This window comes from Dermacentor silvarum, chromosome 7, assembly GCF_013339745.2.
Source record: "Dermacentor silvarum isolate Dsil-2018 chromosome 7, BIME_Dsil_1.4, whole genome shotgun sequence".
Taxonomy (NCBI): domain Eukaryota; kingdom Metazoa; phylum Arthropoda; class Arachnida; order Ixodida; family Ixodidae; genus Dermacentor; species Dermacentor silvarum.
In genome coordinates, this window is record NC_051160.1 from 132,069,536 (window position 1) to 132,096,784 (window position 27,249).

Sequence of the window (27,249 nt, forward strand, 5' to 3'; positions counted from 1 at the left end):
GTAGTGTATACATGTCTGGATACATGGCGTGCATGAGTCTTGGGTTTATGTAAGAATCAGTTTGTAATTGCCCGTAGTGTACTGCTTGCGCCCTGTCTAACATAGCGTGAGGGAATGGGTATACGCGTCTCTGTAACTGGTAGTGTGTCGTGATGTCGTGGAACCTGGTCAAACGATCCTCCCACGCCCAGACGTTTGCAGTACCCCGCGGGGGCTCTTCCTCCGATGATGCTCGGTGAGTGAGGCCTCCAGCAACGCGGTGAGCCGCTTCGTAGGGGGTGCTCAGTCCAGTGTGTGCCGGGATCCGAAGCAAGTGCCTTCGGTTATCGACGTCGGCCTCTCCCTGGTATATGGGATGTCGCTTGAGTATGTGATACGCCTCTTGCGATATGCGCCCATTTGAAAAATTGCGAATTGCCGTTTGAGAATCGCAGATCACGTATGTAGCCTTGGTTTGTGTAAGGGCCAGTGCTATGGTCGCTTCCTCTGGTGCTTCGGCATATGTCGCGTTCACGGTGACGCTCGTGAGGTGGTTACCTCGGTGGCTAGTAACTGCCGCCACGAAACTCTTCCTGTCTCGATAACAGGCTGCGTCGGTGAAGACTGCCTCCTTGTCGTTGGAGTAACTTTTGTTCATGTGTGGTGCCTTGGCTTTACGTCTCCCAGTGTGGTGTTGGGGGTGCATGTTGCGAGGCAATGGGGGCACGTATAGTTGCTCGCGCATGGTTCTTGGCATTTCCACTTTGATTCCGTACTGCGTGTGGTATGTAATGCCGAGCTTTTCGAGCACGTGCCTGCCTGAGCGGGTCTTGGATAGGCGCTCGAGTTGGGACACTTGTTGCGCCTCCACGAGTTCCTCGAGCGTGTTGTGCAAGCCTAGTTCTAGGAGCATGGTGGTGCTCACTCCGGGCGCAAGTCCCAACGCACATTTGTACGCCTTGCGTATGAGGGCGTTGAGCTTGTTTGTTTCTGCAACCACCGAGTTGTGAAACGCTGCCGTGTACGTTATTTGAGAAATAACGAAGGCTTGTATAAGTCGTATGACGTTGCCTTCGCGCATGCCCGCGTGTTTGTTGGTGATGCGTCAGATGAGCTGCATCGTGCTGGTGGCCTTTGCTGTTATCTTGCGAAGTGCTTCGCCAATGCCGCCCTTGTGTTCAATCATCATTCCTAGTACCCGAATCTTGTCTACCATCGGGATGGGTAGCCCGTTTGATGCCGTTAATTGGAACTCTTCCTTTTCCGGGGGGGGGGGGGGGGTATAGCCTTTAGTTGGGCGCCCCTTTCTGACCGGTCTATATAGCAGCAATTCGGATTTTTCGGCCGAGCAGGTGAGTCCCGTGCCCACCAGGTAGTTTGCTACGCACTGGATGGCCTGCTGTAAACGTTGCTCGATCGCTCCGTCGCTGCCCGTTGTCGTCCAGATCGTAATATCATCCGCGTATAGCGTGTGGTGCAGTCCTTCGATTTGCAACAATTGGTCGGGTAACCCCAGCAGGACGAGGTTGAAGAGCATCGGCGAGATGACCGAGCCCTGCGGGGTGCCCGAGCTCTCGATGTTGATTTGATCTGAGTCGAGTTGTCCCACTCGCATGCGAGCTGTTCTTCCCGTGAGGAAGTCTCGAATGTAGTTGTACGTTCGCAGTCCGAGATTTAGCTTGTCTATTTGTCGTATTATGGCATCGTGGCGAACGCTATCGAAGGCCTTCTTCAGGTCCAGCCCGAGAATGGCTCTCGTCGAGCGCCCCGGACTGTCTATGAGTTGGTGTTTTAATTGCAGAAGGGCGTCTTGCGTGGAGAGATGTCTTCTGAACCCAATCATGGTGTGTGGAAATAATTCGTTGTCCTCGAGGTAATCCGTGAGTCTATTGAGAAACGCGTGCTCCATCAACTTGACACGCAGGACGTGAGGGAGATGGGGCGCAGGTTCCCTAGCTGTAATTTCTTGCCGGGTTTTGGTATCAGTATCATCTTTGCTTCTTTCCATTGCTGTGGTAGCTTGCCGTGCGCCCAACACTCGTTAATGTATTTTGTCAGTTTTTCAATTGATCCGTAGTCGAGATTACGTAGTGCCCTATTGGATATTCGATCGGGGCCCGGGGCCGACTTGGTGTTGAGTTTGACGAGGGCCGCCTGGATTTCGGGAACGGATAATTCCTCGTCCAGGCTGGCGTTCCTTTCTCCCGTGTAGTCCGGATGTATTAGCGGTGGCGTTTGAGATATGTAAAGGCGTTCCGCATCCCGTAAGAATTGTTGTTCCGTTCCCCCCGTAAGCGTGTATGATTTTGTATATGCCTTGCATGTGTGTGGTCTTAGTGTTGGCGGGATCTATCAGGTACCGCAGCATCTGCCACATGCCACGCGTGGGGAGTTGACTGTCCATCTCCGCGCATTTCTCTTGAGTACGAAGATGCTGTTGCGCGTCTTGCGTGGTGGAGTTAGTTCTACGAGGACGTTTTCAATGTCTCTGACTTTAGTGTTCGATAGCTGTGTGCGCGAAACAATACGCACGAGTTTTGCTTCGCGTAACGCCGTTCTTCCTTTTTGAAATCGTCCTGCGTAATAGCTGGGACACCCTGTATAACGTGCGCTTATACGTGATGTACGCCGGCTTTCACGACTCCTACTAGGTCGCGACAATATGTAAGAGCCCCCCTCCCCAACCCCCCCCCCCCCTCCGCCGGACTTTCAAAGGGCCGTAGGTGTTGCAGACCAATATAAAACAGTATATTTAAATTAAGAGCGAAGCACAAACACAAAAAATACGTATATTCTGAAGAGGTAATCGCCACGCTCAGTTCTTATTCATACTTGCGGCATATTGCTGCGCTTCATTGCCTATTGTAAACAAAGGAGTTAGGATAAATTCCTGAATAAAACTTTATACTTGCGTGCTGCCCTGATGGGCAGTATGCAAGAAGGTGCCTGCGAAATGTCTGCGAAAGTGCCTTTGCACCCACATAAACAGGAGATTTACACTGGTAGCAAGCAGCATTGTGATGGTCGCAACCGCATAATGAGCACTCGATCACAGTGGGAGCAAAGGCATGGTGCTTGTGTTGACGGCGGCTATGAAAGTTTGATGCTTACGTCTTCGTGTTTGAATCATTCAAACTAACATAACACACCATGTGCGCTCGCCTCGTATACAAGTATTGCGAGCCAGAATAAAACACGTTTCAGTATTGTGGTGCATTGCCTGTGTGATGGGAAATACCTCACAAAAGAAAGCTGTCTGTTCTCTTGCTGCAATGTAAGAAACCAAGTCGTGTTAGCCGTGCCGAGCATTGGGCATGTACACTGAACATTAGTTATTGAACATTATTGAGCATTAGTTGGCTTATGTTGAAACGGAACCAGAAAGCAACTAAGCATAACGCCTTTTATGCGTATTTACATGAAAGAGGGACGTGTAATCATCATATGGCTGGTTTCTAAGGACGGAATAGTCCCGACTGTGCCCCGACTAAGTCCCAAGTAGTCCCGAAGCAGTAGCGGTTGCAAATTTCTTTCAAGAATTCTTTAAAAGATTATATGTCGAATTTTGGATGCTGATGTCTGTTAAGTTGTACTAGATTTGTGTTTTTATGTACATTATTTATTTCTCATTTTCAGATTTTTTTCGTTCATGCCTTTTGATGTTTTTTATTCCTTTATGCTTACTGTTTTTTTTAACTTCATATATTTGTTCCATTGGTTCGCACTGCTGCTAATACTTGTATTGTTTATTTGTAATCTTCATCGAGGGTCCCGTTGCAGTCTTGTAATTTGGGACCCTCGTCTGTATATTTATATGCTGTCATTATTATACTATGTAATAATAATAAAACTGATTTGATTTGATTTTACGATAGGTACCATGTAGCTCGTTCCAAACTTCGCTCCTACTTGCAGATGCGGCCTGACACCAACGTGACATTTTTTAAATATGGGCAGAATCAGGCTGTCGTTTCAGCGGCAATATATTTATTGGTAGGTGCGGTGTCATGTTCATTTTTTGTCGAATGTGTTCCGTGTGAAATTAGGCGCCGTTGTGACAATGCTTCTTCAATGCTTAAGAAATATTTTCTTTCCCTAAATTACGGATTCTGATGTTACTCCTGATGTTCCTGAATTATTCATGTTGCTAATGGTGCGTTACATGGTGTTGCTAATGGTGTTACATTCTGTCATTTGAGAGATACGGAAATACACTCTGTACCACAGCTGGCGAATATTTATGTTCGCAGTAACTTGATGTTTTGGTACTTTAAGTGCTTGTGTTTATATTTGTGCGTTAAACGCGCACCTACGAATTATATAAATGTCTTCTCCTAAAGTTTGTTGCATTTAAATATATGTTCGACCAGTTTTTGAAGCGAAAATAATACGTGTACGTACGTAATGTATTATTTCTGTAATCTAATTATGCTGTAACTGTATCGTATAATGTTAGCGCCAGAACTTTTCTTATTATTACTCTTTCACTGGACCCGCAACTAACCTATGGTTATGGGTCCAAACCACTTTTGGAAACTGTATATTCTATGTCTGCATAATCACTTGAATTGAATGCATGCTCAAATAACACACTTCTGCAGAAGTTATGCCTGGCTGTATTGTGCAGATATATGTCTGGTGACAAACCACGTCAGTCATATAATAAACCTCTGCACAGACACTTCGCATGCCTAAAACCGGTAGGAAGGCCGGGTTTCACACATATTGAGTACTTCAAGCTTGGAGCAAAGGCTGATTATGGATAGCTTATCAACTTCGAGGATGCAGCGGAATCCGGCCACCACTTCCACGACATCCGAAGGATGTTTGCGCTGATATGAGTGTTGCCGTTTTGACGGTTGCCTCCACATAAAGCGCAAAAGCGTTGAGGGCTGTTTTTCCGGCACGGGACTGCTATATCTTCTATAACGCCAGAAAAGAGCATCCGTCCATAAAGGAAAACCTAAAAACGTCATCGTCACCGATTTCACTTTTAACATCTTATTGGGAGCGCGGAACATTGAAATGAGCAACGTGCCTTGTCTACTTGTTTCTGAAGCCATCGAAGAGCTCACTTTCTTATGGTGAGGTATATTTTCCCGCGCTTTTCGTAAAATGTAAAAAGTGTTGTTGCATCACGGCCGTGACACTGAAGACTTCAGCAAGAGACCTTACTGTCATCGCACGAGGTCGTCATCAAAAGGACCAGGCTTTATAAGCCGATGGACGAGGTTTATTTTGCCAAAAGTAGCGAGAACTGGGCAGGTTTATTTTGGCACCATGGTGGTGCCATTAGCGATGCTATCTTGCAGGATATATAAACCGTGTGTACAACTGGTGCTCTGTTCGGCACGGTGCTGGTGTTAGCTGTGCCGAGGCCATGTCCACCTACTATGCGAAGAACCAACGGTGAGCCTTATTCATTATTCCGCAAAGCGTAGTCTGGAACGAGCTAAACGGAAAGTGTTACGAAAATGTCTCTGGGGCCCACAACAGATCCCTACCATGAGCGCAAGGTCTTCTTACTGTTTATATTGATATTGGCAATATATTTTTCAGAGGCTGGTAAAAAGAAAAAAGTAAACACGAAATGCCCAGCCCTAACACGCTGCTCCTGTTCGCCATTGAGATACGGGGCCACAGTCCAATGTAAGGCCAGTTTCGTAGATAATGAGTTTATTGCGGACATGGAAAAGCTACAGGGAGTCTACATCAGAAAACTGAACTTGGAGTACATCAATATCACCGAGCTGCCGGCCTCCTGGTTTGCCAACAACGTGATTTTAACGCTGCGCATCCGTAAATGTGGTCTACGCGACATCGGGGAAGCGGCTGCACGTGAAATGACGCGGTTGTTATCTATGCGAGTGATCGAAAATGAACTGCAAAATGTTCCTCGTAGTTTGAACGCTGCAAGGAGACTTCAAGCACTCATCGTACAAAGCAACCCCATCAAGCATCTTCAAGGAATGCTCACTTTTCCAAAACTATTCTATCTGGATCTCAGCGGCAACAAAATAGAGACAATCGACGAGGAATATCTGTCCGGCTTACCCAAACTTCGCTATCTCATATTGTCACACAACAATATAAAGTTATTGCCAAACCTTTTCAGGAAAACGAGATTGCTGAAAGAAGTGAAACTTCATGCCAACCGCATTTCTTCTGCAGAAGAAGTATTCAACGACCTGCCCAAATTAGAGGTGAGTCACTCTTCTCATATAAGCAATTGTAGTTCATAAATGAGTCGTTGCACTACCAACAGGCGGCTTTTAAACTATTATTGCAGCTGAAGAAGAAGACAGTCGTGTGCAGTGCAACACAAAATCTACGAACCACGCGAACTGATAAAAAGCTGAATATCTCCACACCATCACATACTGCACCGTATTCGCATTTTCATACTCTACTAGTATATGCGAACAACATTGTGATGTACGGTTCTATGGGATTTCATAACATGCTGCTCCAAAATTCACCCTTGTATGGGATGCCGTTGTCCGTAAACTTTTGTGGTTGACTAAGTTAAGGTATTCGTACCCGATAAGTGCGCACCCACGCACGGCGTTATACACGACTAAAAATTATTTGTTTATTTCAAGAATATTACAAAAATGTCGGCTTACTCTGTAATGCCATTAAACTTAGCAGGAATATTTCTGTAGGAAACATGCTAAGTATACGCCGTTTCTCGATTAACGTACTTCATGCACCAGACATGAAACGATAAGGCGAAAACGGTTTCGAATCTTGTATCTGCCGAAAGGTAAGGATGTTAGCTAATTCATGACAACAATATATATGTTAGTGACTTATAAATTTAGGATGAACAAAGAAATTCTCCAAATGCAGAGAATCATGAGCCAATTATGAAAAAAAGATTACGGCAGAACCCATCTCGCCATCATTGTCGATGGTAAGAGCAATTAGCATTCAAGCAATGTAGTGATACACCATATTGCTGAGGTCAGGTTTATTTATTATCTGTAATGCCCATTCTGAGAGTTTTCTTGCTTCGGCCATATATTATGTACATATTCGCCGGTATTATAGTGGACACTGTCGTGGCACACGCTTGCCAAAGTCACCAGTGGGCATGACGCCATGAGGACGCTATTCAGACGACGCAGTGCCGGCGATGAAAAGACGAAGAGGGTATAACGACGATGCCGTGACGGCCATCGTATAGCAAGGACAGCGCGATGACGGCAGCACGGAGACAATGGGATGATGACAAGTTTATGGCAACAATGTCGTGTCGTCGACGATATGACGTCAAACGTATCACAAAATAGGAAACAAGATAACGGCACAACCATTACAGACTGGCGACAACGGATGCATGAGAGGACGGCACCAGAACAGCGGCATCATCACGAATCAATGACGGCAGCGTGATTAGTAGAGAATGACGTAGACTAAATAACGTCAATGACAGCAGTATAACGACGACGGCATTTCGAAAGTAGCTTTACGTTATTCAATTGACGAGGTTAGTGAAACGATAGTGTGACGACCACAACATGACGATAATCGTATGACGACGACTGCGTGCAAAGGTCGACTGTGTGCAAAGGACGGCATGCCGAGAGTCGGATGACGAAGTTAGAATGACGATGGAAGAATCACGACGGTATGATCATGACGACGGTATGACAAGTCATGGCGATCACTGTTTGACGGCGACACAGTGATGACGTTTGTGTGATGACCATATGAGGAAATCGCGATAATGACGTTTGTATGACGATAGCGACGATGGCGTGCCCATGTCTGGGTCACGAAGCCCGTGTATGACGAGGGTGGCGCGACAAAAATAATGTTATGACGATGGCATAACGGGAGTCTCACGAGGAAGCTAGAAGGTGACAATGGCACGACCACGATGGCACGACTACGGCATAACAACGGATGCGTAATAGGGACTGTTTGACAATGTCTGCCAATGAACCCGATGGCGTGGCAACAGCGGTTTATTCAGATGTAATTACCACGCTTTATTACGATGGAAAGGCGAAGAAGGATTGTCCTCGACTGAATGTCGAACGCGGCATAACCACGACGGCATGACGAAAATGGTATCACGACAACGACGAAGGAATGACAACAGGTGGACGGCGAAATCAAAATGACAATGTTGGGACGAGTGCCGCAGCCTTACGATGGTGGGGTGACAATGAATGCACGACGACTCCATGACGACATTGGCGCTACATTGACGACGATGCAACGACTACGATGGCATCACGATCACGAGCACTTACCACTGCCGATAGTCTACTTTGTCCACTGTGTCGGCGTAAGAGGTGTTATAAAAATAATCATCATCAGCCTATATTTAAGTCCACTGCAGGACGAAGGCCTCTCCCTACGATCTCCATTTACCCCAGTCTTGCGCTAGCTGATTCCAACTTGCGCCTGCAAATTTCCTAACTTCATCACCACACCTAGTTATCTGCCGTCCTCGACTGAATTTCCCTTCTCTTGGTATCTATTCTGTAACTCTAATGGTCCACCGGTTTTGCATCATACGCTTTACACGGCCTACCCAGGCCCATTTTTCCCGCTTAATGTCAACTAGAATATCGGCTGTCCCCGTTTGCTCTCTAATCCACAGCGCTCTCTACCTGTCACTTCACGCTGGTCCTAACATTTTGCGTTCCATCGCTGTTTGTGTGGTCCTTAACTTGTTCTCGTGATTCTCTGTTAACCTCCAAGTTTCTGCCCCACATTTTAGTACCCGTCTAATGCAATGATTGTACACTTTTCTTTTCAACGACAGTGGTAAGCTCGCAGGCTGGATTTGGCAATGCCTGCCGTATGCATTCCAACCCAATTTTACTCTTCTGCAAATTTCCTTCTCGTAATCAGGATCCCCTGTGAGTAATTGACCTAGATAAACGTACACCTTTACAGACTCTAGAGGCTGACTGGAGAGGCTGAATTCCTGTTCCCTTGCCAGGCTATTGAACAATATCTTTGCCTTCTGCATATTAATCTTCAATCCCACTCGCACACTTTCTCGGTTAAGGTCCTCAATGATTTCTTGTAATTCGTCCCCATTGTTGCTGAATAGGACGTCATTTGAAAACCAAAGGTTGCTCAGGTATTCCCCGTTGATCCTCACTCCTATGCCTTTCCAGTCTAAGTGCTTGAATACTTCTTCAAAAGATGCCGTGAAGAGCATTGGAGAGATTGTGCCTCCTTGCCTGACCCCTTCTTGGTATGTAACTTCCTACTTTTCTTGTGGGGAAGCAATGTAGCTGTGGAATCCTTGTAGATATTTGCCAAGATATTCGCGTAAGCCTCATATACTCCTTGATAGCGTAATGCCCCTATGACTGATGGTATATCCACTGAATCAAACGCCCTTTCATAATCAATGAAAGGCATGTAGAGATTGATTGTGCTCCGCTGATGTCTCGATTACCTGATTGATGGCATGGATGTGATCAATCGTAGAATACCTCTTCCTGAAGCTAGCCTGTTCTCTTGGTTGACTGAAGTCAAGTGTTGCCCTTATTCTTTGGAAATTATCTTGGTGAATATATTATACAGTAGTGAAAGCATGCTAATGGGTCTATAATTCTTGGATTCTTTAACGTCTCCCTTCTTATGGATTAGGATAATGTTGGCGTTCTTCCAGCTCTCTGGTACACTTGAAGTCGTGAGGCACTGCGTATAAATGCCGCAAGCTTTTCAAGTAGGATATCTTTTTCATCTTTGAATAATTCGACTGTTCTTCCATCTTCTCCAGTAGCTTTTGCCGTCGTCATGACTTGCATCACCACCATCATCATCATCAGCTTATTTATGTCCACGGCAGAACGAAGGCCTCTCCGTGTGATCTCCAATTACCCCTGTCTTGCGCGAGCTGATTCCAACTTGCGCCTGCAAATTTCCTAACTTCATCACCCCACCTAGTTCTCTGGCGTCCTTTGATTGCGCTTCCCTTCTTTTGGTATCCAATCTGTAACTGTAATGGTCCGCCGGAAATCCATCCTACGCATTACATGGCTTGCCCAGCTCCATTTCTTTCGCTTAGTGTCAACTAGAATATCGGCTATCCCCGTTTGTTCTCTGATTCACACCGCTCTCTTCCTGTCTCTTAACGTTAGGCCTAACATTTTTCCTTCCATCGTTCTTTGTGCGGTCCTTAACTTGTTCTCAAGCTTCTTTGTTAACCTCCAAGTTTCTGCCCCATATGTTAGCACCGCTACAATGCCATGATTGAACGCTTTTCTTTTCAACGACAGTGGTAAGCTCCCTGTTGTGATTTGGCAATACCTGCCGTATGCACTCCAACCCAATTTTAGCATAATTAATATATGGATTAATATAATGTTGGGGTTCTCGCAACTCTCTGGTACACTTGAAGTCGTGAGGCACTGCGTATATAGAAGACCTCAAGCTTTTCAAGCATGATAGCACCTTCATCTTTGGTTAAATCGACTTCCACCTTCTCCAGCAGCTGTTCCCCTGGACATGTCGTGCGAAGCCCTTCTAACGTCATCGCTAGTAATAAAAGGAGCCTCTGTATCCTGCTCATCCCTACTTCGAATGCAAGTAGCTTGGCTGTTTTGGGAACTGTACAGGTGAGTATAAAATTCTTCAGCTGCTTTTACTGTGTCATGGGAAGTACTGATGACATTACTCTGGTTATCTTTCCGTGCATCAATCTTGCCTTGTCCTATGCCAAATTTTCTTCAGACTGATTTTATGCTGCGTCCATATTTTACTGCATCCTCAATCTTTCCCACGTTATAATTTTGGATATTCCTTGCTTTCTTCTTGTTGGTCTGTTTGGACAGTTCATCGAATTTTATCAGACTTTTTGAGTTTGACACATTCCTGCTTTGTCGTTTCTTTATTAGGTGATTTGTTACTTGGGAGACCTTACCTACTTGTTGCCTTGGTGCCTTACCTCCAACTTCAATACATAGTAGTAGTATAAGACATTTATTCAGCCGAAAAAACAGGCCGAGGATATCGACCGCCTGGGCTCCAAGTGGACGCTGTTCTTCCCCTTCAGCGCCAAGCCAGTCGAGACAGGTGGTGATGGAAAGGGAAGGGGGAGGATAGGAGGTCGATTGCTGAGCAGCCGGGCAGTAGAAGCGGCAATGGAATAGGTCCTGCATATGTAGTGGGGCAGTTGGGACAGCTGGGGTCGGATCGATAGCGATAGAGAAACAGACGGGAGGGGGTAATCAATGCATTCAGTTGGATGTGCCACAGAAGGCGAGCTTCCGGCACAGTGAGTGATGGATGAGGGGGATTGTAGAGGGGCTTGTCGAGACCGAGCTGGAGTAGACTTCCTGAACGGTGCGGCGCCGGGAGTCTCTTCCACAGTCCTCGGAGGGCTTGGGCCAGGGGTTGAAAATAAAAATGACAAAACGACGGCGGATTCAACGAATGCTTGTCGGGCTCTCAATCATCTGACGAATCAGAGTGTCTTCCGTGGTCCAAATATTCTTGAGATCTGCTTATATGCATATTGCCAGTGGGCAAGTGAGCGTTTGTGTACTGCTTACGGCCGTGATATATCCGTGCTCTAAGCGCGTGTGTGCACAGACAGGCAGGCAGACAGACAGACAGACAGACAGACAGACAGACAGACAGACAGACAGACAGACAGACAGACAGACAGACAGACAGACAGACAGACAGACAGACATACAGACAGACAGACAGACAGACATACAGACAGACAGACAGACACACACACATACACACACACAAACAGACACACACGCACACACACACAGACACAGTTTTTAAAAGACAGCCCACCACAGTCAATTTCTCCAGAATAACTGTGGCTAGCATTTTTTGAAAACGCGAGGCGTTTCGAATCTATCTATCTATCTATCTATCTATCTATCTATCTATCTATCTATCTATCTATCTATCTATCTATCTATCTATCTATCTTACATCGACCCGATCGCTCAAGTTGTATATCAGCTGGGACCGCTAGACATGTCCTCGTGGTCGTGATGCGGTCGTTGTCGCTCCATCGTCGTCATTCCCGCTTCGTAACCCTCTTTCGTCATGTCGTTGTCGTAACACCTTCTATGACGACGTAGTGACCCAAGTGACCCACCAGGCTCGTGGTTCTGATGCCATTGTGGTCGCTTCGTTCATGTCATACCAGCTTTGTCATCAGACTCCTTTGTCGCCGTCGGCATGAAATTGTCGAAACACAACCGGCAGATATTTGTTACAATACCGTCGTTGTCATACGCTCGTGGTCGTTCTGTCCCGTCACTTCAGCTTCGTCATCTGAATCTCTACAACGACATCGCCGTCGTACAGTGTTTGTGAGAATGTCACCCCATCGTCACCATACACTCGATGTCGCCCCATTGTCCTCAAATCATTGTCATGCCGTCGTTGTCATTGCGTCTTCTTCATACAGTCGTCGTCATGTATTCGCTGGTATATCGTCATTCTTTTGCCGTCGCCATTCTACTGCCTCGGTCGTTCCATCGACGTCATTCTTTGTCATTCTAGCGTAATCTTGCTGTCGTCATTCAAATGTGATTGTGCCTAGGTTGTAAAGACGTCTTCATTATTGCATCATCGTAAGACAGCGGCTGTCATGCATCCGTCGTAATGCCCTCATCTCACCATCACCGCCATCATCGTGATTGCAGCTTCGTTATCTGGCTGTCGTCGTACGGTCGTCGCCATCCGTTTATCCTCATGCCGTCGTGGTTATGCTGTCGTCGTTATACAATCATCATGATTTCATAGCCATTCTCTCATTGCGATCATGCTGCTGGCATGGCACCTCTGTTTGTCTTTCCATCGATGTTATTCCTTCATCGTTAGTTCATAGTTCTCACTGGATCGTCATCATACAATAATCTTCATTCCTTCGTGCTCACGAGCTTCCTTGGCAAGCCAGTTCCATTACAAACTAGGCGGCTACTACCGGAGACAGTGTATGCCACATATAACTGAAGAAACAAATTTCTTGGAGTGACAACAACAGATTTTGTCTAAACATGACTTCCACAATACGGTCCGTCACTACATTGCTTGAATACTAGTCTCATTGCCGTCGACAGTAACTATGAGGCGAGTTCAGGCATGATTTTCACGCTCCCAAACGTTTATTTCTTTTATTTTTCAGGTTCTTATTCTCACACGGAACAAGATCAGTGATACCGAACGCATAGCAAGATCTACGTTGCCCAATTTGAAGGAAGTCGCGCTTGGGCAGAACTTGATCAATGTCATTACCAAGTTCTCATCTCGGAATTCGAGAATTCAACGTGTCACCTTCAGCAATAACGTCGTGACCGATATACTGCCTGGAGCTTTCAAGCTACTACGGAAGTTGACCAAGCTATACCTAAACAATAATAGAATTTCATACCTTAACGACTCTTATTTTGCTCCTGATTCTATTCTCGAACACATAGACTTGTCCATGAATAGGCTAACGACACTTTCAAACGTATTCAATACGACGCGAAGGATTAGAGTAATAAAACTATCGTTCAACCAAATTCGTAGCATCAGCGTTGCCTTTAGCGGCTTGACAGAGCTCCGCAAACTTTATTTGAACAGCAATTTAATATCTTGCATTGCAGATCGCACTTTTCAAGACAACATTCAACTAGTGCACATAGACCTGTCTTCAAACAATATCAGCTGGATTGCAAGGAACGCATTTGAGGGCCTTTTGTCTTTAAGAAGATTGCGCCTGGACAGAAACTTGCTGTTTTCTCTCAACGGTTCAGTAAGAAATCTGGCCAAGTTGCAATATCTGGGGGCGTCCTTCAATGAGATACTGAGCTTGGAAAGAGGCGAGTTTGGAAACACCGGTGACTTGACGGCCATTTATCTCAAGGCGAACAACATCACCAACGTGGAACGGGCTTTCATCGGTGCCACCGGCCTGCTGTCCTTGAACCTAGACGATAATCAAGTGGAGCTGCTTCGAAGAAGTGACTTCGCGCACGAAATCTTGGCAGCTGCAGTTGTGACCATTGACAGTTAGTATCTTCTTTAATTCTTTCCTCCTTTCCGTGAATATACCGTACATTACACGAAAAAAACGATGCTTGGCTCGGACGACGTCATCAAATAGTTCTGTACTGTTCGTCATAGCACTCATTTTGTCGCCCGGGCGGTATTGCGCCCTCTTTATCACCTGGATCTGTACGTCTCAGGTGAACAATGCGCGGTGAGAAAGGAATCGAGCGATAGCAATCCGCATTTTGAACTAGCCTGCGTTACTAAATTTGCTTAGTAGGAGCTTTAGCCACTGACTTGTTTCTCCGAGAAGCACGTGCCAAATGGAGATACATGGGCGGCAGATAACTGCAGAATTTCAGCCTGTGAGCATTGCTGAACGTTGCTTTGTTTGTGATGTCTACCATCGATTCCTTTCCTTTTATCTTTGTGCCTTACTCGCTGGATAAAGGCGGGGACCGTAACGTTACTTTCAGGAAATGCTTCTGCTAAGCATTTTCATAGGCCTACCTAATGATTATGGTGATGATTCATAATAATAATAATAATTCGACACTCAATAAATGTATTATAGCGCCCATGATCAAACTGTCAGTCTTGGTATTGTCACACTTCAAACAAACATATTTATGTGCTTATCACATGGCTATTTTAGAGCAGATATAACGGCATACAAATAACTGAGGTTGTGATTTCATTGCATACAGCAGCTATACCTTTGTGGACATTGTATAGAGAACTTTTGTCATGAATGTTATAAACTACGCGTACATTTTGTGTGAAACAAGCAAGACTACCTAGCAAGGACGAAAGCTGCATTGTTAATAAATTTAGAGTATGCCAAACAATTCTAGAGCGGTAACGGCCCTTACGTTCGTCGTATAAGCATGTTGGTTTGCCCTTGTTGCGCTGATAGAACGTGCGTCGACAGCTCCTTGTAAAAATAGTTTAAAACAGCGAAATGCCGGGTGCCTGCTGTGCTTACGTACCACGTACTCCAGCTTATATTCATTGAACCTACCCCAAGTGGCCAAGAATGGATCATCACTGAATGAAAACAGGGTTCCAAATATTTTAAGGAAACACGCACCCAATTAAGTGGGGCTTCGCATTGCCGCGCCAGCGTTCGGTAACTTTCTTTTATGCGAGTATGCGCCCCTTCACGCGAACATTTGGAGTAGAGACAACTACATACGTGAGTGAGGTCGTGTCCGCGTGTGAAGTGACCTGTCGCCAAACCGATTCTTTTGAAATTGTCCAATTACAATCTGTATACTCGTTCTTTTAATTCCATGTCAAAAAACGCTGTACAACAACATTAGCTATTCAACTGAGCCATTGCTTGCGGCTCCCATCATTGTCAGCATGGCTTAATGGCACCGACAAACTTTTGCAGTTGATTCTTGACTCTCTTTGACGCACTTTAATTTAATAGTGTGGCAGAAAGTCGACTTTTCCAGTGCATTTCAGAGCGTTCACGGCGTTCACACTCCAGAGGACAACCCTAGAATTCGCCTTAGCAAAAGCACGGCCTCGTAGATTGCAGCATGCAGGGAATTCGCGACTGTTGACACATTAACCGAGGCTACGTAAGAATTTTATCCTAGTGTTATAACTTCAACCACGCCTAATAAAAAGAATGCTTGGACATCACTACTGCACATGAGGACGGGGCGGTGACTCTGAGAGTCATAAATATATTTAACTTTGTCTCCATGTTAATTTCTATGTCCTCTTTGCTTCCATAACATCTACGCAGCCGTAACACTGATGACGGCATATGGGCATAAAATAATAATTTGTATTCACGCACTTTTGAGTAAACGCCGATCACACATTACTCTGAGTGCACGGAAAGCAGTGCCCCTTGCGTACTAGACGGAAGTGCTCCGGACTCAGCAGCTGGAGGCAACCGGCACACAGCTACTATGCGTCCGTCAAGCCGACTGCAGCCTACAATGCAGGAAATCAGTTTGCAGGGCACCACGAAATGCCGCTGTAATCAATAATTTCTGCTCTAAGAGAACATTCAAACCTACTGCAGCAACACAGCGGCCTCTCAAACAATGATTGAAAGTTTATTCAACGTTATGCCTAAACAAAGGAGGTGCCCTCAGCTATGCGGAAACCGCGTCTAGTTACGGTTTATACCGGAAATGCTCCAACGTTTGGCATGCGAATGGTCTCGTGGTAGCCTGTGGACTTCTTCTTGTGACGACACCCAAAACCACACCCGGACTGTAAGCTATCGTGGCTAAAGTCTTTCAGACAACACACATGATTAGTAGTCTGATGGTGAATGTTTAACGAAGGAGTTCTCTGGCTTACGATCACTCAAGTAGAGACATAGATCCAACAACTTCCCGACAGTCTACTTCAGCCTGCCTAGTTCCTTGTGAACCTAATACAACACATGCGCAGCACTTTGTTTACTAATTTCTGCAGATAATTTCGTTGCCACGTAGCGCTTGCTTACGAAGCCACGTTTCAACGCTGGAATTGCTCGCTTGCTTCTTATTCACTCCTTTTTTCTCTTCTCTAGACAACCCTTTGACCTGCGACTGCAGAATGGCTTGGCTTATGAAGGCGGACAGTAACATTCGGACCACAGGAATTCCAATGTGCGTGAAACCATGGTGGCTAAAAGGAAAATATCTGCGCGAATTAGCGCAGGAAGATTTCTTCAGGTGGGAAGATGAGTGCGAGCCTGGATGTCGTTGCGAATGCCGTGAAGTATCTCTCGGAGGGCGAGAAATTCATGCGAACTGCTCGTCAGCGACTGTCGGCAGGATTCCGAAGATGCTTCCGGAAGGCACAACACAACTGGACCTCAGCGGAAACCAACTGCGACACTTGGATGACACTGTCAAAAAAACAGCTCCTCATCTCGAAGTGCTATTGCTGAAAGACAATGTTTTGTCCAGTGTAAACGTGACCTCCATTCCATATAAAGTACATTCCCTCGACTTACGCGGCAACAATCTGCAACGTTTACCGTACTCGCTGGTCACACAACTAAACCTTACTTCTATCTGGCTGTCTGGCAACCGCTACGCCTGTGAGTGTGCGGACTACAGCTTTAGACAGTGGATTCAAGCTCATGGCGATGTGGTAAGCGCCTTGCCTTAGAGACAAATTCTACTTAGTATAAGCGGATATAAGCCTTTCATCAAGTTCAAAAACGTCTCTAGTTAGTCGTGGTATGTGGGCTGTTACATGTTGACACCGCTTTTTTTTTTCGATTCAGAAGTGGTAATTTTACGTATATTCTAGCATTTTCAGATCTATTCACCACATAGGTAGAATTTTCACGCCACACTGACCAGAACTTTCCTTAGAAGTGCAACCGCATAGAGCGATTCAAAACAGACGGCACTCATTCTTTACTGTATGATAACGTAGTATTCAATACTAATCACTGACTTTTGACTATTGTATATAGAGATTGTTTTTTTTCTTCAAATTCATCCAACGGATAATGTCCCTGTACGAAAGCGGCATAAAGAGTATTCTAATAAATGAATATCGGACTGGGAATTTTATTCTTGAAATAAAATATTCTACTTATACACTTCTTTCGAGCGGCTGTGCTGCTCATTTTGGCTTGTTCGTAATGTGCTAGGAGTGTTTCGTTCGAATTAATCGAACATTTTTAAGTATGAATACAGAGAGAAAATGGGCTTTGCAATATGCCACCTGTGACATTTTGAGCAAAGTATTTGTTTTCTTCGCACCTATGCATTGCCTTCTAATGCGGTTGTAATATTGGGCTTATCTTCGATAGGTTCGGGATGCCAGAAAAATACTTTGTGCAAGAAGCTCCAACCTTCTCGTGTCACAAAAACAATTCGTCAAATTGGGGCAACATGACCTCTGCCCGACCGCGATACCAAGACGAGTGGTCTACCTCCTGCTGGCTTTCGGTACGTAGTCAATGCAGTTTCAGCTCCGAGAATGTTTCCACCTTTATTGTACTTGGGTTATGTGGGGAGGGAAATGAGGTCGAAAATTCCGGAGTGCTGATGAAAGAACTAATGAATTGATTAGGTTTGTTTTATAATAGGTAGGGTAGAAACCGAACGCGAGTATTTCAATGCCCAATCACTGCCGTACGGTGTTGCTCTCAATGCAGATCTCGCGGGAGCAGCAAGAAAAAAAAAAAAAAAAAACTCGGCGCGATTTGCTCGGTGCCTCTTTCTCGCACCCTCGGATGGGTTCGAAAAAGACGGTTCGCTGGGCGGGCACCGGCTTTTTCTGGCGAAGGTTGCCAGCGGGGGCTCTTACTAAGAGAGTGCAAATTTAGCTGGCTGACTTAAAATCAGCGCCAATTTCACTGTCTACGCAGCCGAGAATTTCTAAAAAAATTTAAAAAAGAAATGCTATCAAATCACGTTAGCCAGAATTTAGTTCACAAGAAGGCTAAACTGATTAGAGGCATCGACTGTCTTTAGGTAAAGAAAAAAAAAATATGCGGACTCACGCTCTTATTGCAGAGGCCTTTCAAAGGTGTTTGTAGCTCAGCGGTGAAACCGTGAATGCGAAGGGTCGACTGCAAATGTGAGACAAGAGCCTGGGATACCGTCGCTTTTACAAGCACGTCGTGGCAACCTTCGGATGCATTCTGAGGAGAAATTTTACCTTCTGGGACCAATGATTTCCTGTGATAGTTTCTGTAGCTTAGGTTTTGCTGCATGAGGGTCATATGCGACTGGAAGAGGATCTGCCTCGCCCAGGGTAGAGCAACTTTCACGTTGTCATTGACGGGAGTCCATCAGCGACACGTCGACGTAGGTGCTCTGCGTATAGCAGACAGCAGGGATGGACAAATATAGGGTAGCACTGTCATAGTAGTTGAAGCGAGCAAGTGCATCATTATCGCAATGCGGAAAATGAGCAAACAAGTTTCAACAAGTAAAATCATCATCTTACTCGATCAGCGTAATAACCGGAGAGCCCCCTTGTTTGTTGACGTAAGGAGGGGACAAGATGTGCATTCATGGCCCTGAACTTATGCGTTGGCATTGGCTGGCGAACAGGTCTCCTGGCGATACTACTGGTGCTGTCGGCCGCTTATCTGCGCTACAAACAGGTGCTGAAGATATGGCTGCATGGTCACGGCGTGTGGGGTTTGGCGTGGTGCATCGCAGAGGAAGAGCTGGACACGGAGAAGCTCTTTGATGTGTTCGTGTCGTTCAGCAGCAAAGACGCAGATTGGATACACGAGCAAATCATTCCGGGACTGGAGGCCAATGGCTTCTCCTACTGCACTTACGAGCGCAACTTCAAGGGCGGATACCTTCTGCAGGACATCATTCGCGATGCTGTGACCTGCTCACGGCGAACACTTCTTGTTCTCACACAGTGAGTAGCTCATATTCTACGTGCATCTGACTACACAGAATATTCGTGTAGACCTTTGCTTACTGTCTGCGAAAGAACTATTCTTTTAGTTCTGATCGAAGTAAATATCCTTCAGACATACACTTGTGCGATATGTGTACAGATTTTGTATAGTAGGTGACGCCCAGATGTAAGGACATATGGGCGTGGCCCTATAGTGCACGATTGGTCGCTGCTAGCACATTCAATAATGCGGGGTTTGTGTGTTAAACATCACCCTAAAATTAGGTATCATGCGTCGAAATCTTAGCATTTACTTTCGTTCTGCCTTTGGCCTAGGGCTTAACTTGATATTCACCAACACTAAGGTCTTATTGCGCATTTTCACATCTCCGTGCAAATCTATCTATTCGATCGATTGTCCGTTTATTCAGGATATAATTGTATATCAGACAAAAGTGTACCGGGCCACTACCCTTAGCAAGGGTAGTGGCGAAAGAGCAAAGGACGACAATGAGATAATTTCCAGAGCCAAAAACAACCTTGACTCGATACACGTAGAGTGTGTAGACCAGCGCCACACTTACGATGTGCACCGGCTAACGTGGCCCATGTAAAAAACGATTTTATCGGCCTTCTGTTGCGATGAAATTAAATATATTGTTACCCATGTTCTGGAAGAACCAGGAGTAGTTCTGGGGCCCTAATAATAAAATAGATAACACTGATTATTTCCGAAAGCTTTCCTGAATTTATTTAGAGTCACAATGTCGACGTAAGGGTAGGTATAGCACCTACGAAAGCACGACTTTCAGTAGTATAGGATGCCTTAGCGTTTGCGTAGCTCTTTCTTATCCTGATTAAGTAAAGTGCGCGAGAAAGGGAATGAAAGGGAAGGAGGTTACTTAGACTTTGTTCAGTTTGCTACTGAACACGTTGGAAGCGGATAGAATAGTTAAAGAGAGGGAGAGCGAAAATACATGTTCCTAGGTCAATCACGCACACTATGCAACTTCCGGCACTCAAGTCTGTGACCTTCACGTACTACAAAAGAGCTCATGTGGCTTTCTGGGCGGATGAACATCAGTCCACTGATTCCATGATTCATTCACTCTTCCCCAAGGTTAGGCAGCAACGGGAAATTTTGTCTTGTTGACTTGAAAAATTCCTCTAATAGCTATCGGTTTTCTTAACTCATTTAGGCAAAGTTACTTGTGGTGAATACATCGACTGTAACTCTGTGAAATGAAAGACGCATTTAAACCCCCAGACTCCCTTCAACTGGGATGATTCAAGTGCACGGGCAACCATTACTAGGTCATCGTTGTTTGCCAGCGGTCTCGGAGAAAAGTCACAGCCTGCAAAAATTAGATCCTGTTTGCATTGAAATTCCGTCGCAGTCCCTCATTGGCTGATTGTAGGGTTTGCGTTTGCAATAGTAATTCCGGCATCCTGTCTTGTCTACATGCCATTTTGATTGGTACAAAGGTCTACATGTGGTATGGTGTAGTCTAGATGAGAGAGGCTTTCTATATGTGCCTGCCCCTATTGTGTCTGCGCCTATTTGCTGCAGCTTATGTTGCCCTTAGATTGCAATAAAACATGTAAACGAATTCAAGATACTGACGGCGTGCGGCCTCTTTCACAGGAACTTCGTGGCGAGTGAGTGGTGCCGCTTGGAGTTCCGGTTGGCACACCAGCGGGCTCTTAAGGACAACGTCAATCGGCTTGTCATTGTCCTTGTCGACGAGCTGGTGCCTGGTGCCATCGATGAAGACTTGCGGCTATACGTGCATGCAGCGAACTACCTGCGTTGGGGTGAGCCAAACTTCTGGGACAAGCTGCTGCACTCACTGCCCACGAAAGAAGCCAAAAGAAAGCTCATCATCAAGGGAATGCCATCGCAGCTAACCGCAAACGGCATTCGCGACATGCAGCTTGAATAGCTTTTTAGATGCCACTATAGAATTAATTTAGGAACGAGGATAGAAGGAAGACGGAACACATAGAATGTGATGCAGCGTCACTATCATCGCGAGTATTCATCAGCCGTAATCATAAACCCGGCAAACCTGCATGTGACGCGAGCAACGAACGACACACGTCCTCTCGTTCTGGATCCCAGTCGGCACAGCCGCCGCCAGGCTCTCCGCCTTCGCCCTCCTTCTGAAAGAAATTTAAGGGTGATGGCACGTCTCGTCGGCCACCATCACGTATTCCTAGATTGGTGACCTGGGAGAAGGCAGCATTCGCCGAGCGGCCCGCTGCCATAAGCATTCCGCAGTTCTACCCGCAGATTCCACTATTTTCGCCAAGAGAACGGTTCTCCCAGCTCGACGTCAACGTGGAGCTGAATGGCGCCTCGCAGAAACGGTGAAGCACGTCATCTTTGTTAACGCCCTGGCGACTGAAGTTCATTCCTTTTTCCTCACTTCCACCAGCCTATGGCCCTACAACAATCTGCGCTATGTGGCGCTGGCCTCGTATACGCTACATGCCGCTACATGCCGCTTCCAGAGCTCGATCACGCTTTACCATATCTGTCTCCATCAACTTTTTTCGGCGTAAAGGGCCTTCTTCTTCATCAACGTGGCCTCCAGACCGCGCCCCAGCTTATAGCTCTGGTGTGCTCGGCGAGCAGGCTGGCTGCTAGACTCGGTGCAACGTGTGACCATGCTTCCAGCGTCATCGTGACTTCCCAACAAGCAGCACCACGTTCTCCTGCCACGCACACATTGGTTCGTCCAGTGCTTCGTCTCTGCCGCTCCCAGCCGTGCTTCTGTCGGCAAACCACCCGTCGTCCAAATTACCACTGGACGTTGCACCACCGACTACGCTTGCGCTGGTACCGTCGGCGCAAAACACGCGTCGCCCTTCCAGCGGTACTACTGTCGGGTTCCACTCCATCCAAAAGAATGCTGTGCCCGAGAGTATAGTAATGTCATTCGCGCAGCCACAGGTTGGCATCGATTGTGTCCGTGTTTGTGCGACTTCGTGTTTGTGCGCTTCAGACGAACTTGTTGTCGGCTTCGGCCGCTCACACCCCTAGCGTGCCTTCGTCATTACCCTCGTCCACTACGCGGCTTTCACCGTCCTCCACCTGAGTTTTCAGGACGTTAACCGCCGCCAACACTTTGACGACTTGGATTGACACGGGACCTTGTATATACGCTAAATCACTTTTATTTAGACTTCATCTTTGTGGGCATGAAGCCATCTATAGCACTACCTTATCTCCAGAGCTCATCCGCCATAATCACCAACGCTGTGCATCCGCCGGGCTGGCTTAGTGGCTTGGGTGTGCTGGCTACTAAGCCCTGGGGTGCGTGATCAAATGTTAGCCGCGGCGGCCGCATTTCGATGTGGGCGAAATGCAAAAACACCCGTGTACAATGCATAGGGCGGCGTTAATGACCCCAGGTGGTCAAGCAGTCCCCCACTACGGCGTGCCTCATTATCATATTGTAGTTTTTGCACGCAAAGCCCCAGAATTATTATTATTCTGCGCCGCACATCTGCATGTGCCGCAAGCCACGAGACACGCGCTCTCGTTCTGGATTGGGCTGGTCGCCGCAGCCGCCGCGGCGCTCTCCGCCTTCGCACTTCTTCCGTAATAGCTGTAGGGACGGCGGCACGACTCGTCGGCAACCGTCGATGGCGGCGGCACCGCAGACTCAGTGCCGGCTACTGCGCCGCTTGCCAGCGCGTCTGTCTTCAACACCTTGTCGCCTGGCGTTCTCTCTGTGATCGGCGCACCACGAGATCTGTCTGCGAGATCTGGAAATCCAGCCTCCGAGCGTGCGTGATGCCACGACATTTCATCGGCCCCACCTACATGTCTGCAATGTGATCAGCAACCATTATGTAGTCCAGGTATTCAAGTGAAGCTTGTATTGACTCAGAAGCGGTGGGGGTGTCAAGCTAAAAGCCTATCGAAAACTTGTCGATAACTCGCGTCTTGTTCACTTGGTATACACCAAAATGGGCATGGAAAGCTCCGAATCTATGACTAACATGAGTGATAGGTCAGGACTGCAATAACATCGCATGTTCATCAGTTACGCCACGATTAACTACAATAGAATCACGAGTGGTGCATACTCACATTGGCTATGCGGGTATGAGCCAGGGACAAGAAAGAAAGACCGAAAGAATGAAGGAAAGAAAGGAAGAAAAAAGAACAAAGAAAGAGAGAAGCAAAAAAAAAAAGAAATGCCGTGTGGCACATACTCGCATTGGATATGCTGGTAATGCGGCACTGCATAACAGTCGGTGATAGCATGGCAGATATGTTGGCGGGGCCGATGAAATGTCGCATGGCGCAGGCTCGGAGGCTGGCTAACCAGACCTCGCGGACAGATCTGGTGTAGGCAAAATCGCTGGGTGAACGTTAGGCGACAAGGTGTTGCATACAGACGCACTGGTAAGGCGTGCCGCCGTACCCGCATTGAATTAGCGTGTAAGAGCCATGGACAAGAGAGAAAGATAGAGGGACAGGAAGAAAGAAAGAAATAAAGAATGAAAGAGAGAACGAAAGAAATAAAACTGCTCTCAGAGTACAGCCGGTGCATGGAAAGCACGTTTTGCCGAGTCATGCTCAGCAGGGCCGATGTGAACTACTTAATTTAGGTGCAGAATTAAGTCGACAGACTCTCAAGTGTGCTGAGTCTGTAAAATTTGTGAGGGACGTACAGACATAATTCAGTGTGAAATGATCAATAAACTGGAACCAAATTTTACAGATTATTTTCCCTGTCATAATAAATAGCCTTAAATCACAATAGTACAAGTATTCTTACATTGTCCCGGAAACACGTCGAAATTACTTCTTCTCGCTGCGTAATTTGAATTTCGCTAGACTTTGACATTTTGCCCACTAATATTTCCTAAGTTGCTTGGTAATTTCTAATATGATTTGGTAATTCAACTTTTTAGTTTGCAACAACAAACCACTATCAATTACTCACGAAATAGATACGTCTTCTTTGCCTGTATGAGCTGTCAGCATAAAGCTTTTTGTCACCATCTAATATTCAAATTGTGACATAATTTGTGTGATGTGCGCACAGTGGACTCTTATTTGCTTTTTTTTTAATGGAATGCTCATGCACATGTGCTGTGGTGTGATTCGTCGTGGCTGTTGTCGCGCCTCGAACAATGTCAAGTCGCCATTTGTGGCGTTTCGTTGTGATGCTGCAGTGCAGGTGTTGTCACCTGAAAAAATAAACTTGAAACGTTTCTTAGCAAAATATTGCTGGTTATTAAGGCCTCAACCAAAAATTATTGATAACTTACTCTTGTGTGTCTGTATATGTGTATGTATAATATGTATGTAAGTATGTATATATGTATGCATGTATGTTTGTATGTATGTATGCATGTATGTATATATAGCCACCTGTAGGTAGTGGGTCGAGGGCAAGAGTGGGTCGAGCCCAAGAGAAGAAAGAAGACCGCGCGCCCCCTTCTCTGCTCGAGCCAGCCCCGACGGTCGCGTCTTCCAAGAGCCAGCTGCTCTACGGGTTATTAAACCTTCAAGTCTACTTCTGGAGGCTCCTGACAATATGTATGTATGTATGTATGTATGTATGTATGTATGTATGTATGTATGTATGTATGTATGTATGTATGTATGTATGTATGTATGTATGTATGTATGTATGTATGTATGTATGTATGTATGTATGTATGTATGTATGTATTTATGTAATGTACGTATGTATGTGCTGCTGGTGTGTTGATGTGATCAAGGCGTACACCAAAAAAATGTTGTCGCAGTTTCACCTTAAAGGCGAAGCATCAATTGGGATAGCAAATTTGTAGAGAGCTATACGGAGTAATGATATTAGCTTTATCAGCTGTATAAACTTGGACATGCAGCAGCACCGGCAACAAGCAGAACTGTTGTCGACGCCGTCGGCGTTTTGCCCGCGTTCGCTCAAAATGCGTGCGGCGTTGGTGACTGTTGCCGGAGCCTCTGATATAAATAGGCACTTGGTGCCGCAGCTAAACGTCGCCTCCCTTCCCTCCCCCTCCCCCCCCCTCCCCCACGGCCTCTCGCGCGTCGGAAGAAGGTGCGTTTGCTCTACATATATGGTGATTGTAAAGTTGGAAAGAGACGCCTACTTCTGCAGGCCTTAAGGGAGCACGGCGCAGAACGCGCGTTTGTTCTCCGCCGTGCGTTCACTCCCCGTGAAAGCGCGCGCCCCTCGCGCCCTTTCACTCGCATTACATCGTTCAGCGCGCGGCGACGATTTCATCTCCATTGACGTCATACGGAACCTCACGGCGACGGCGACGGTGACGCCGACGGCAGAAATCTGCTTTTGAGTGTCCATATAATTGCTATGGCAATAAAATATCACCCAGCATCTGGGTAGTATGATGGATGATCAATTTGAATAAGATCTCCAGCATCTCATTCAGGGAAGCATCTCCATCTCTCTCTAATAAAGTTCGATGACCACCTCATGACCATGCTTCTTGTTTTTAATTTAACAAACATATCCTTGTCCCTGAAGTCTATACAAGCATTGTACCTAAGTTCTCATTAAATATTGGACTAGGAGGATATCAAAGATTGCTTGGCAAAATTGCCGCACGACTGGCCTCTTGAGGCACTTTGCATGTATTCGCGGGCTTCCTTCAAGCTCACAAAAACACTTTTATGTAGCACTTATTGTGCAACATAAAGCTGAATCAGGAGTTCTTCATGTTGTCCTACAATTTTATCATTGAAACTTTTCATCGAAATAAAAGATTTGAGATGCTGAATAATAATTAAGACCGATTATGCAATTAGGCGGAATGCAAAAAAAATAATCTGAGTATCTCCAAGCGACGGCAAACAACATTACCTGGGTTCTGTCCAGCTACTTGGCATTTGACAGTTGACAGTTTACAAGAACTTTATTAAAAGATCCTGAGGCAAAAGATTGGGGGGAGCCGAAGGCAACCCAATCAAGTTGGTGGCTCCGCCCATGACAGAACCGGGAGGTGTGGCTCTCGGTGACGTCGCGGGCCCTCCGGACGGCCTGTCGTTGATGCGTAAAGTCCGCGATTTGCAGTAGGGCGTCCCACATGGACTTGTGAAGATCAGAGCCCGCATTGAACGATGGACTTGTCGTGAAGATCAGACAGAGCCTGCGTTGAACGGGCATAGCCGGAGCATATGATCGAACGAGCAGTACTCGCGCCCACATTTGGAGCACGATGGCGGGAAGTTGGAATCTATCCGATTGAGCGCTCTGAGCGTGAGGTATTTGCATATGTTTTAAAGTTTGGCTAAAGTTACCTGGGACACTTTGTGAAACGCTAACTTTGCACAGGGCGGTAATTTCCAGTGAAATTGAATACGCTTTATGGGATCTGAATTTTGTAACAATGACTCAGTCACTTCAAGGTATGAAGAACAATGTTGCGCGTTATATTTTTTAAATAATTACAGCTATAGAGGCTGCGTAACATAGATAAGAACATATTAGCAACTTCCATACTTTCAGCCCTTTATAGGGGTTTTCGCCTTTAGTCTATTTCACAAAAATACACTTTCATAATTACTTTATGCACGTCAACCTGGTTCCACAGACGTACGTTTCATACTGCAATGCTCACCGTCACAGAGTTGGAATTTTGCAGCGTCGTAATCAAGGTTGACCCGAGTCTCTCATTTTCATCGTTTTAAAACAGTGGAAAAACTTTCCCAGTGTGCTTGTCGCGATTGTAGGGAGTTAAATATCTCGTACTTACGTCTCCCGATGCACCACATGACCTCACATCGCCCTTCGCGATGTTTTTCTTCTTTCTTTTCGTTCCCAAATCTTACCCGCTCCGCTCTCTAACACCTACATTCGCGAGTGTTGTTGTGCAAAAGCGTGGCTGGACAAGGAAGAGTGTAAACCGTGCAGTCACCCTTGCGCGACTTCCGTAACATCCTTGCTGATT

General features: G+C 46.1%; 2 protein-coding genes across 2 annotated transcripts in view; both read left to right on the plus strand.

Moving 5' to 3' along the window:
• The window catches only part of LOC119459741 (protein toll-like), a 247,057-nt gene that overhangs the window by 111,903 nt on the left and 107,905 nt on the right, over positions 1-27,249 (plus strand). The gene's annotated exons all lie outside the window — the stretch shown is intronic.
• LOC119458448 (protein toll) lies at positions 5,000-24,545 on the plus strand. Its single transcript, XM_037720287.2, has 6 exons — positions 5,000-6,182; positions 13,118-13,985; positions 16,508-17,076; positions 17,750-17,888; positions 19,002-19,326; positions 20,954-24,545. The coding sequence occupies exons 1-6, from the start codon at positions 5,454-5,456 to the stop codon at positions 21,249-21,251; spliced, it is 2,928 nt and encodes a 975-aa protein (XP_037576215.2). The 5' UTR covers positions 5,000-5,453; the 3' UTR covers positions 21,252-24,545.

What these genes read in the sequence shown, in the direction of transcription:
- LOC119458448 (XM_037720287.2), top strand. Translation starts at nt 5,454, where the DNA reads ATGTCTCTGGGGCCCACAACAGATCCCTACCATGAGCGCAAGGTCTTC. An exon ending in CTACCTCCTGCTGGCTTTCG is followed by an intron (nt 17,889 to 19,001) that starts GTACGTAGTCAA and finishes GCTGGCGAACAG; the next exon opens with GTCTCCTGGCGATACTACTG. An exon ending in ACACTTCTTGTTCTCACACA is followed by an intron (nt 19,327 to 20,953) that starts GTGAGTAGCTCA and finishes CCTCTTTCACAG; the next exon opens with GAACTTCGTGGCGAGTGAGT.